This window comes from Accipiter gentilis, chromosome 2, assembly GCF_929443795.1.
Source record: "Accipiter gentilis chromosome 2, bAccGen1.1, whole genome shotgun sequence".
In the NCBI taxonomy this organism is placed as follows: domain Eukaryota; kingdom Metazoa; phylum Chordata; class Aves; order Accipitriformes; family Accipitridae; genus Astur; species Astur gentilis.
The window spans coordinates 31,238,170-31,251,486 of NC_064881.1; the positions used below are offsets into that span (position 1 = coordinate 31,238,170).

General features: G+C 36.7%; 1 protein-coding gene across 8 annotated transcripts in view; it reads left to right on the forward strand.

Moving 5' to 3' along the window:
* The window catches only part of VPS13B (vacuolar protein sorting 13 homolog B), a 485,377-nt gene that overhangs the window by 327,863 nt on the left and 144,197 nt on the right, over positions 1-13,317 (forward strand). For all 8 annotated transcript variants that reach the window (XM_049818749.1, XM_049818740.1, XM_049818775.1 and 5 more), the window contains one exon: positions 1,687-1,830. In XM_049818749.1, coding sequence (XP_049674706.1) covers positions 1,687-1,830 — 144 coding nt within the window. The remainder of the gene's footprint in view (positions 1-1,686; positions 1,831-13,317) is intronic.

The window sequence follows — 13,317 nt, forward strand, 5'->3', positions numbered from 1 at the left end:
AATATTGTACTGTTCTACCATTTGAAGTGTCCAGGTGTGTTTTCAAACACAGATATCGCCAACCAGGGAGGAAAAACAAAAGTCTTAGTTGCTAGCTGAAATGTTCTTTCTCTACTGGAGAAAGAATTTGTGTATAGCATTCAATATTTAAGGCAGCCTGTCCAAGGGTAGATAAGCCTGTTTGCAATTCATAAAATGGGAATACTTTAATGATTTCCAGTGATATTTTAAAAAGATTTGTGATGGAAGAGTGTTGAGAAGTGCTATAGTACAGCATTACAAAACATTGTATTCACAAGCTTTCATAAAGAAGCCTGAAAATGCAATCTATACGCTATCTAGAAGAAAGTTGAGCTGACTTCTTTTACCCAGATTTTTCAAGGCCACAGGTTGCCACAAACCATCCACTCCCCAACCATTACTGTTGGTATTTCAAGGTACTCCAGATTTAACAATCACTTTTACCCATCTGTGGGTCAGCTTGTTAATGTTTAGTCTGTGAAGCATGTTATACAAAAAAAGGTATTGGCTCACTTTTTGACATTGGTTTTTAGCTCAAGAATTTAAAACATATTATGTAGGGGAGATATCAGAAAGTTTTTGTCAGCTGACAAGGTGTATTTCTCATAACAGCTACCTCCTGGTAAAAGCAAAACTGGTACAGGAGTGTGAAGGGTATTAGGTGTGTATTGCAACATGCAATAGGTGTACATTGTTTGAAAATAATAGCTAATGGGCATAGAAAGAAAAAATTGACAGCTTCCTATTTTGTGTAAAGGGTCATCCCAAGGGCAGATGGAAAATTATTTAATGTAAAAAGGAAATAAAAAGTTTAGGGGTTGGCTAGGATGCATAAAAGTTATTCAATTAAAGAAAAAAAATCTCTGAGCTTTACTAACGCTTATGTTCAAGAATTTCAGTGTGTTTTTTATACATACATTTTTCTTGTTATCTGTTCCCTGGATGATGTTCACTAATGAAGGGAGAGGTCTAGTTTAGATTATGAAGAGCTCAAACATTGTGCAACCTTCTCATGAGAAGGGGCAGTACTTCTACTTACTAAGCAACCCTTCTTCATTGGTTCTGTTTTTCATCTCTTTATCGCTTGCCAACAGTGGTGAAGAGCTTTTTTTTTTGTGCTAGATAACACCAATAAAACAGTGGCCATCCAGCAAGCTCTGCCAAGGTACTAGCAATGGTTTCCAGGCAAAGAGAAATCAATTAGGTTGGTTATCAGTGAGTTCCAACACATGATTTCATTGTAAATCGAGCAGAGTTTATGGTTTGGGTTTTATGTTGTTTTGTTTTGGTTTGTTTGTTTTTTTAAAAAAAACACATCCTTTTCTTGGAAGGAAAGGAGTATAGGAGTCGTTGCCAAGAAAATAAAAACCAAAATGTGACAGTCCACTGTTTGATACTACCAAGAGATGGAAACAAGACCTCACACATGAGGTGCTTCTCTTGCAAAATTTGTCTTAATAATTATGCTGTTGAAAGCAAAGCAAAGAATAAGCCGTATACTTGTTTAGAAGCTTGAGACACCACTTTCTTCTAAAAAGACCAAATTAATACTATATGCAATGTTGAAGGATTGAATACAGCAGAGAATCACAATACAATTATATAGCAGCTGAAAATTATTTCCCTAGTAGCTGTTATCTAGTATTTTCCCTAATTTCTCCACAGGAAATTTTGGTATGTGGTCATTCTTTGGAGGTGAATGTGACAACAAACCTGGATTTCTTCCTCAATGTGGCTCAAGTACAACTTCTTCAGCAGCTCGTACGAGCCAATATGGTTGGACTGGAACCTTCCAGTAGCACCACTGAGGTAGGTTTTTCCCTGGTTTGCAGCCAGTTTTCTTTAGAGTACCATAGCTCTGATCAGGTGTTTGCATCATCTAGACAAAATTATGTAGGTAAATGAAATACATGTTTTATTATTGTTTGTTTGGTCAGCTTTAAAATGCATTCTAATGTTGTTCTAACAATAGGATGAGTGTTATTTTAGCACAAATATTATTCAGTAAATTGGACTAAGGTGGTTCTGCAACATCTTATGTACAAGGACAATTATCTTATGTAAATGATGAAGGAAATCAATTTTGAAGCAGGTTTTTGAGGTTGTTTGGCATTTCACTTTAACTTTTATTGAAACTTTGGCATCTTCTTATGAGTTCACGTACTACACTGTGCTTTGCTAAAGCCAGTAAACTGTAGAATTTTCTCTGTGCCTGGTAACCACTACTCACATTGACTGTCTTCACTCAAGTCCCTGAGATTCAATCCAGCTCTGAATATTCTCATACTACTTCATTAAGAATGATGATGGGTACATCATGAAGGGTCCTTCATCTTCTGAACAATTAATCTCTCCTTTTTTCTGGAATCTTACAGCGTTCAGCAACCATCTCTTGAATTTGTCATTCTTCTTTATTTCTGGAAGTTGATACCTCAGTTTGCATTGAAGGCCAGTCACTAACTGTGACAGACTTGTAAGTTAAATTATTAAACTTCTGGGCTGATACAAAAAAAAGATAGGAGAAAAGAAAGTGAAAACTTTGTCCTAAGAAAAAATAATTATTTCTTATCTTCAAAATGAGGAATCTAGTCAGGTTGATGGCATCTTTAAGACAGTAGAACTTAATATGTGACAAGTCCACTGGAACAGCTGTTGGACCCATTGAGAAATCTTCACAAATAAGAACAAGATTTAGGAAGAGAGTTAAAGAGCAAGACACAATCAAGAATTTGGCTAATGGGAGAGCTGAAGAAACTTTCCTCCTTCCTTTCCTGAATCTCATAGATTCAGCATACATCTGAGTCTGGGTGGAAGTGAGGAATGCTCTAAAGCAGCCAAACTACTTATAGTCCTTTCTCCTCACCTTGTCAAAACCCCAGAAGTTGTATGTATCTGCTAATCTAGGCATCACATCGCCCCCCGCTCCTTTATCCCTTCCCAAGGATAGAGGGAAATAAAGGGTCTTGTTTCATTACCATGTTGAAACATGAAAGTTGTAGAAAAGAAATGCAGCATATCTTTCTTTTCCTTGGATACTTAGCAGACATAGGGCCTCTTTTGGAGATGAACATTATAAATAAGTATATGTGGGAATATCTTCAATAAAGAATTTGTGGAGCACTGTTTTCCCATTGTCAGTGGAATGGATAGAATCAGAAGATTTGAATGGCTGCCAAGAATTTTAATTTTGAGTTGGCACTGTGCAGAAGTGCTGCATGACTGATATGGACTGTACAAACTTAAAAGCAATTTACTACATAATTTCAGAAAGTTTTTTGTTGACTACATCCCAAGATACCTATTTGTTCTTCAGTGATATCTCCCTTGCATTATTGAGGTCTCCTGTAATGAGTAATGGGAGTATTTCTGGTTCAAGGTGGTAGTTGCCTGTTCTTGAATAAGTTGTAGAACTGTATCTTGATTTACTATACTGAAAATGTAAAATCCAATAGTTGGTTACTTTTTGTCGAGTTTTTTCTTCAATGTTCTGTAGTCTCATGTGCCTATATGAAACCACTCCTCTAATATATGCACATTTATTTTTAACCTCATGTTTCTCCTTTAGTCAGCAGAGAGAAACATAATACACTGATTGTATGCTGTTGTTTTCATCTCAGTGAATGAAGTCCGGAGCCTGCACATGGCCATTCATACGTCACACCTGCTAATTATATCATTGCAAGAATCAAAACATAATTTAGGTTGGAAGACACCTCTGGAGACCATTCTTTTTCTCAAAAGAACACTAATGTCAAAGCTAGATCAGGGTTTTCAGCACATTGTTCAGTCAAATCTTTCTTTATCTCCAAGGAAGAAGGTTGCACTGCCCCTCTAGGTAATTGTCCTGTGCTTAACTACCCTCACTCTGGCAAATTTTTGTCTCTATATCCATTCAGAATTTTGCTTGATACAACTTTCAACCATTGCCTCTCAACGTTTCACTCTGCATCTCCAAGAACAGTCTGACTTCATCTGCCTCATAACCCTGCTTTAGGTAACTGGAAACAGCAATTTGATACCCCCACCACCATCCTTAGCCTTCACTTTTTCCATCTGAACAAACCTAGCTCTCTCACCTTCACCTCATAAATCCTGTGCTTTAACCTGTTAACCCTCATGATGATCCTCTGCCCACTCAGGTTTGTCAATCTTTTTCTTCTACTGTTGAGCTTAAAGCTAGAGATAGTACTCTAGATGTGGATTCACAAGTATCTAATAAAAGGAAATAATCTCACCCCTGACTTACTGGCATGCTACTATCACATGTTCAATTTGTTGTCCACCAGGCCCTTGGGTTCTTTTCTGCAAAGCTACTCTGTAGGAGTTGGCCTCCAGCCTGTATATGGTTTGGGATTTTTCTATCTCAGGTGCAGGACTTTGCGTTTTACCTTTGACCTTCATGAGGCTTCTGTTAAATCATTCCTCCATTTTGTCAGTGTCCCTCTGAATGTCAGCCCTACCCCTCAGTGTATCAATAAGTCCCCCCAGTTTGGTGTCATCTGTGAACTTTCTTTGGGTATGTTTTGAATCATTGCCAAGGTCTTTATTAAAGACGTTAAACATGATCAAACCTTGGAGAACATCACTCTCTAAGTAGAGTTCAGCTGCACTTTGGAACAGTGGCCATTACTCTCTGACTTTAGAGGTCCAGTGTGGTTTTTATCCACCTTGTAGTCCACCCACTTAACAGTTTGGATACAAGTCTGCTGTGGAAGACTCTGTCTAAACTTTGCTAAGGTCAAAGAAAACAGCTTCCACTACTCGTCCACAGAATCAATCATCTCATCATAGGAGGCAATCAGATGATGGTAAGGCATGATTTGTCTTTTGGTAAATAGGTGTTGTTTGTTCCCCAAAATTTTTTGCCCTTGAAATGCCTGGAATTGGCTTCTGTGAAAATGTATTCTGTCCCTTTCCCAGGGACTACAATGAGTCTGACCATCAAGTAGTTCCCTGGACCCTCCTCCTGGCTCTTTTTGAAGATGGGTATGACGTTTACAGTTTTCCAGATATCAAAGGCTCTCCCAGACAACATGTCCTTTCACATATGGTATGGAGGATCCCAGCAGTGGCACTAGCCAGTTCCTCAAACACCTTTGGATGTGTTCTGTCTGATATTTTAAGAGAAAAGTTGAGCTGTTTACCCATCCTCCAAAGGCTTTCCTAAAGTATTACAAATTACCTAGGCTGTTATGCAGGTCATAGTGATACACAGAACCTGTGCTCTCTTTCTCCTGCTGCAGTGTTCCTCTTGCATTTTGATTCATCACAGTCTTATTTAGCAAGACAATTCACAGAAAATAGCTTTAAGATTATTTTTTTTTTCTTATAGTGCCTATTTGCTTTGCAGATTTAGAGCTGGTTTGTAGCATTTGAGGATTTTCACCGATATTTCTATTAGATGCTTAAGCATGATTAACAGAAGAGCAGGAAAAACCAGAAAAAACTGTATTCCCTATGGGAAAGTACAAAATGAAATGGAAAAACCAAGTTTGCATTTCCAAATCAGAATGTATGAAACCTGTCTTCCAAACCTGCCCCAAGATAGCATGGCAGTGACTTTTTTTGAAGTTGAATAGAACAGTTTTGAATAAATATTATTTTGGTATTGTACATTAATTTACACCACTGAACTGTTTGCATTAAGTACTTCTTCAGTTATTTTCAAGGGTATTCAGGACCTATGTACATACAATGCTTCTCTTCAGGGACGCATGACTAAATGAGTAACCCCACAATAAACAAAAGTATGTAAAAACAGTGCACAGGTGTTCTCGGAATAAGAAAGGGAATAAAGGAATGCCTTGAATTTCCTGAGATAACTGAATGTAAGTGGAATTGGTTTTATTGATTGTCCTTTTTTCTGTTAGAATAATGAAAAGATTGAGATACTCAACAAAATCTTTGCCAAGTATGTATCTGTCAGAAAGTGTGCTTCAATACTGAAAAATGAACTGTAACAGAAGCTGTAGGATTCAAGAGTAGCCTGAACGTAGGCAGTGAACAAGAATGGTAAAAAATCCTTCATTGTTTTTTTTAATGCACTGGTGCCACTTTAAAGACACTACAGATGAAATATTGAAAGAACTAGAAATGCATTTGAATTTTTACAGATCTGATCATGGATTACTGAAAGTTGCAAAAAATTCTAGTTTCCAAAGGTGTCCTATGATTGAAAATTTTGCATTTCTAGTAGGGATTTAGTCTTTTTTAAATAAAAAACAATCCAGCATATAGAATACACAGAATCATTGTTCAGGCTTAGTGAAAAGGTTTAGGGAAATTTAAGGTCTGAAGGCACTTTTGAGCACCAGGGTTGGGATTCAAAAGGAAGGTTGGATTGGAACTCAGATTATGAATGGAATTTTGTATGACAGTGATTTAAGGCAATGAGTGTATTTGCTTGGCTTTCTTAAGGCACTCCCATTATTACTAGTCAAGATAATAATCTAGGTTGTGTATCTTTCCTGCAGGCAAGCTGTTCAACAACATTTAAAGATGTGGTGTTTAATCTGTTTTCAGAAAGCTATTTTTACAGTATGACACCTTATTTAAAGGAAAAGTTGGTAGTGATGAATTGTATATTTATCTCATTGTATTTGTTTCCTGTTAGTGTCTGTTCAAACACAGTTATGCATATGTGTATAGTTACAGTTGATTTGCTTTTTAGCATATAAAGCTTAAGGTAGGATAGAATCATGGAATAATTTAGGTTGGAAGGGACCTACAGGGTTCATATAGTCCAGGCCCCTGCTTACAGAAGGCCTTATTAGATCAGGCTGCTCTAGGGCTTCAATCAAGTCTTGAATACCTCCAAAGATAAAATTACACAACCTCTCTGGGCAGCCTAGTTGACCACCCAAATGGTTTAAAAAAAACCCAAAAATCTAACATGTAATCGGAGTTTCTTGTGTTCCCACTTGGGTCCATTGCTTCTCATTCTACCACCAGGCATCTCTGAGAAGAGTCTGGCACCATCTTTATGGACTGCAATCAGGTAGCTGTACACATGCCCATGGATGCCATCTCATTAAACTTTTTGTCATCTTCTGATACTGCTGTCTTGATTTTGCAGCCATTTTTGTTGCCCTCTATTGAACTGAGTTAATATTTTTCTTGTACTGTGGGGACCAAAACTGGACACAATATTCCAGATGTGATGTCACGAGTGCTGAGTAAAGGGCAATAATCACTTCCCTCAAATCTACTGACCATGATTCTGCCAATACAGTCCAAGATGCTGCTGGCTACCTTTGGTGCCCAGACACATCACTGGCTCATGTCCACCAGGACTGCTCTGCAACTAGCTTCTATCATTGCTGAGGTTCTTCCTTCCCAGGTACAGGACTTTACATTTCTCCTTGTTTAACATCCTAAGGTTTCTGTCTGGCTCATTCATCTACCCTGTCTAGGTTCCTGTGGATAGCAGCCCTGCTCTTGCACATATTCACTGCTTCCCATTAATCAATACCCTCTGAGCTCATTCAATTAGTTTTATATCCATCTGGTAGTTCACCCATCCAGATTGTAATGTCCAAATTTAGACACAAGAGTATTGTGGAAGTGTTAAAGGCCTTGTGGACATTGAGGTAAATGACATCCACTGCTCTACCCTTGTCCACAGATCCAGCCATTTTATCATAAAAGGTAATCAGGTGATCTGATAGGTATCTGCTTTGTGGATTCTGAGGAAGGGCAAAGCATGTCAGTCAGAAGCTTTGCTTTGTTCATCTTAGCTTTGTCACTTAGCTGTGTTCATCTGTTTGATACTTAGCAATGCTTTATACTTTTTCAAAGCCAATAGTTTCTATTGCTTGCAGTAAATGCCCAAGTAAAAACTATGAATATATAAAGCTTGTCTCTTTCTGCTTCTCTCTAGCACTCTTTCTGTAGGCCTCCCTGCTGATTCTTTCCCCAGCAAGGTGAGCACTCAAGGGTCCCAACTATGTGGGCTGATGACAGCTCTTCCAGCAAGCAGCTCTTTGAAGCTAACCAGTATTCCAAAGAAAAGACAACAAAATATTTGGGGATTCTGGGTATGATTTATGGGGCAGGGGGTGGATCATAAGAGTCAAATGCATACACCTTGGCTGCAAGATGACTGTTTTGGAGCTGTGAAGCCACAAATATTTGAGAAGTGCAAACATCAAGGCTGAAGTAGAATCATCTAGAGTTGTATAAAGAATTATAGAGATATAGAATGAGTTGTATAATTAAAAATGAAAGGAAACATTATTCAAGTTTGGATGTTAGGGGAGATCTTATTTGATGTAGAACACTGCCAAAGGACATGACAAAAAGATGTTAAGCTAGGGTCATTCCACTGATTTTTCAGATTGGGAGAAGAGTACCTGCTGTGGTTTTATGATTGAACTGCTTCTAATGTTATAATCTCTAACTAATCATAACAGCCCCCTATCAATTTCTAATTTATGTGATTTTGAGTTCAGTAAATTCTATTCATCTGCTTTGGATTTAAAAAAAAACAAAGCCACACTTAGTTAAAATGGCAAAAATTAGTGAATTGCATTCTCTGAAGCCTAAAAATCATTAAGCAGATAAATCTTTTTTTATTAGATAAAGAGGAACTTCAGTGTATTAAAACTGACTGGGGCATGTGGATTTACCAACAGTAATTCCTTTGTTATCCATTAATATCAAGTAATCATCACATTAAGTCTACTTTAAAAACAACCATATATAAAGAATAACACATGACTATTTTTGAAACCAGTGTTTTCAAGCAAGTTAAATATTTATACTTTTTAACAAAATAAAAAACATATTTTAAGGGGGCAGGGATGAACCACATCATTAAGAAAGCCAGAGATGGGGATGCTCTTTGATCTATGTATGTATTCTGCCCAGTATCCCACAGAAAAACCCACCCTTAAGTCATAAAGCTAATATAATATTCTTTCCTTCTACCAATCTCCTGACTCCACTCTTTCTTCTTGGTTTCCTACAGTCTACTTTGTTTCAGAAATCCACACATAAGTGTTTTAACTTCCAGCAAACTTGACCTGACTCACTCATGATATTCATATGCAGTTCTCCAGTTTTCATTGTGCAGAGTTGCTTTGGTTTAGAAATTAAGTAATAAAAGCAAGGATAAATGTGGGTTTGTGTCTTCTGAAATTATTTGAAGGCTTGTCTTGTTTCTCATACAGGAATAAAAATTCTTCAGAATATCATGATACCTTCTGCGGTTTTGTTTCTTATCTTAAAAGTCTATAGTAAGGAAACAGATCTGAAGATTTTCTCTGGTGCTTGATAGTTTTACTGGCAGATTTGCTTTTGCTCAAAATTTGTTGGGCTTTTCTGGGATCATCTTTTGGAAGGGATGGCGTACTTATCCCTTTTGTGCCATATTATCCTGGGGGTTTTTGTTTTGTTAAGCCTAGAAAGCACCATTATAAATTTTTAGCTTGGTGGTCTTGCTTTTTTTAAGCACCCTAAATTTTCATAAGTATTACCTGCGACAAATTCATCAATATTTTTGAACTTACTGCACAGAATGTAGAAAGGAATTAATACAAAGATTTCAGACCCATTACTAGATAAATATGATTGACATGACTAGGTAAATATAGTTGGTATTTGAGGCAAATAATACAGTAATGGCCATAGTGGCTTAAACTGAGGCTCATTTATTTAGCCCTACATTAGCAAATGACTTAGAAACAATATAAGAACATATACATTAATTATGTATCCCTACAATATTTTCCCAGGTGTAATGTAGTGTTTGCAGCTCAGGCACTTGCAGAGATAGTGGTGATGTCTATGTACTTGATAGTCTTAAGTGGTTTTTTTCTCATGCTTATGTCCAGTTGCCTTTGAAACTCATCTGAACTTTCATCATCTGCCATAAAGTGCAGGAAGGAGTTCCACAGCTAACTATACGCAGTGGGAACACCACCACCCCCCTTTTTAAATTTTAATATTTTTGTTTTTATTTAATTTATTTTACTTATCTTGCATCAAGTTCTTAGGAAAAAAAAGATATTTTTTAGTCACCATCTCTGGGCCATTTTATCTTACATGCTTGGATCATACCCTGTTTTCAGTGTCTCTCTTATTCCAGGTTGAAGAATCCTAGGGGGGTTTTTTAACTAGGATTGTTCCCTACAAACTGTTCCATTCCATTAGTTATTTTTGTTAACCCGTTCTGGCTCTTTTTTAGTTTTACAGTGCCCATTTTTGAGGAATAAGTGGGGCATGGTCCAGACCAGAATTGGACGCCCAGACCAGAATTGCACCCAATATTCAAAACACAGACAGGCACACATGGATTTATATGTTGGCACAGTGATATTCTCCCTTTTGTTCCATCTCCTTTTCCTGTAATTCTTGATAAGAGAATTGGGGTTTTATATCTGCTACTGATCCTTTTCCTGCTACCTGACCCTTTCAAAGAACTGTCTGTAATAAGGTTAAGAACTTGGTTTTATGTGAAAATAGTCAACTTGGAGGCCATCTTTTTACATTCCTTTTAGGTGGGGTTTTTTCATGCTTGCATCACTTTACACTTACCTATATTGTATTTAATCTGCTATTTCATTGCCCTGTCATTCAGCATTCTAAGGGTATTCAGTTTTTCACAGTTGGCCCTTGTCATTATTATCCTGAATAAGTTAATATACTTAGAAAAATTTCTCACGTTGATCTTCATTCCTTTTTCCATTCTTGAATATATTGAATGTGTTCAGCCCCGGCGCAGATCAATGTGAGAGTACGCTGATAACCGCAAATCATTAAATTGGCCTTGTACTCTTACTCACAGTTGATTAATCTAGACTAATTGACCAATTATTTATCTAGGTGAGGACTTTCTTCCTTATCCCACGGAAACTTAGTTGACTAGACACACACACTCTTTCTTGAGCTCTTTTTCCCAGCTAGTGCATTGGTTATCAATAGTGGGAATCTTTTATCTTCAGAACAGACTTTTCTCTCAATTACCAAAAGCCACAATCTTACAACATACTCTCTGTATACAGTATTCCAAGTCTGATGAGAAAACCCATCAAAATGGGGAGCAGGTTTGAAATCAGAGACATGCTTATCTGTTGTGAGCTTGTTGCCTGATACAGTTCTGATTTGCCATGTGTCTTGCTCTTAAGTCACTGTCCAAAACAGTCAGAACTTAAAATAAACAACCCCAACATTTTAAAATTTAATTTGAAGTTCAGCTCAGTCAGCTGACAATATGGCTATTCCTTCTCTTTTCCTCTTCCCTCTGAAATTAATCTTCTTAGCAATGATACAGCCATTCCCATTTCCATGATGAATTTTCACGGTTGTTTTTTTTTAATTTGCTCATTACTTGTTTTGTCAGCTACAAACTTTGCAGTTTTGAGTTAAATCTGAAACATTTTCACTGTAACTTAGAAACATGGATTTGTATTCTATGCTTTATCTAGTTTATTTTACCCTGGATAAAGAGTGAGAAATTATCTTGTAATAATACTTCTGACAATTGCAATGATCTTGTAATTACTTCTCACAAGTAGTATAATTACTTGTCAGTAATATAATTACTTGTGAGAAGACAGCCTACTGCAGATATATTTATTCATTGGTCCCTGAGGCCTCAGCTGTAAACAAACTTCAGAGAACCAGCAGGTTTCTCAGCACCTCCTCTCTGTTGCACCTGACTGGTGCTTATGCCTAGGGAGCTTTTTCTTAAGTATTTAACCTCTTTTGTTGGAAAGAAAGCAATCTTTTAGTGGCTGAGTTGAACAGCCATTTGTGGCTCTTCAAAAGCAGGGGTTGAAGAGCTTGTTTGTTCTTCATTTTTAAAGGAAAGAAATGAAGTATCCTTTAGGCACGTAAGCTTAGCATATTTAAAAAAAAAAAAAAAATTGCAGGGGTAAAACTGTGACATTCCTGAATATTTCTGTCCGTGTTATTCTGAGTTGAATTCTTGAAGTTATAGAATTAATATTTCATTTGCCTTTTTTAATGAGTATATGAGGATATACTGAGGAAAGGGATGGAAAGTTTTCTAGGGACTGGATTTAAGCAGATTGAAAGCAGGTGGCTATCCACATTGTATCACAATTTTGGCACATCACTCATTAAGAAAACCTATGCCACTGAAATTAATTCACACCCAACAGATGTTTAGTACCATAAAGGGATATGACCTGCTTGACACCAGTCACTGGAAGGAAAACATTTTTTCTTTTGATGTTTTGCATTAGGTATCGTGGATATTACACATGTGTCTCACACACTGAAAATAGAACTAATTTTCTTATATAAATTTTACAGAAATGCACACTCATCCCTGCTGTTCAGCCAACATAATTAATGTTTTATAGGGAAATGTAGGGTTCTCCAGCAGTGTGTGTGTCCATTTAGCAGTGGACATTGCATTCGAAAATAAAGTCTTTTATGTTTATAAGTCAAACTGAAAAATCTTAAAGCTATATAATTAAATTTTGTCTAACTGTACTGGTAGTAAAAATCTAGCAGTAATGTAATGGGATACTAGTAATCTGTCTTTTTAAAATATAATGGTTATTGGAAATGGATTTTTTTTGATCCCTGCCTTTGGCCTGGGACTATATGTACATATATGAATTTATAGTGTAAAATTTCAGGTTATAAATTATAATAACAATCCATACTTGATTATGATAAACTTAAGGATAGAGTTTTAAACAATCAAGTAATTAAGACTGGAAATACCCTGAGTTTACAGGTGCCTGTTTTGATGTGTTAATAAACATTTTCCTTTGGAGTCAGGGAAGCAATTGTGGTGGGTTTTTTAAGGTTTTAGACAAATAGGAAATTTGTATTTTTGCTTTTCCTCCCCCAGCCTTCTGTGGCAGCATGATGGCTAAAGCTGGGTTTCAGACAGAATTAAGAACTTCAGGTTCAAGTCTTGGAAAGGCAATAATCCACTTAGCATTCAGTCCAACACAAAAAAAAGCATGTGTGCAGCTCATTATTTATAGGAATAAATAACTTATGGGAATATCATTACATGTCTGGCTGTGAGCAGTGATATTCTTTTTCTAAAGAGAAGGGGAAGAATGCAATGGTTGTCTTTTCCCTGTATTCTTGTTGACTTGTAGCAAATGAGCGCAAATCAGCAGTATTACAATGGATAAGTTTTCAGCACAAAATACTTTTAACAGTTTCTGTCTGGATCTCACTCTCAATATAAATTAACTATGTTTTAATCCTTGGTGATATGTGCTAGGTAATGTATAAAACATGACTTGTACATGTTCTAAGTACTTCACAATCTTTTGTGAGAGTCAGTATATATCTGTAATTTAG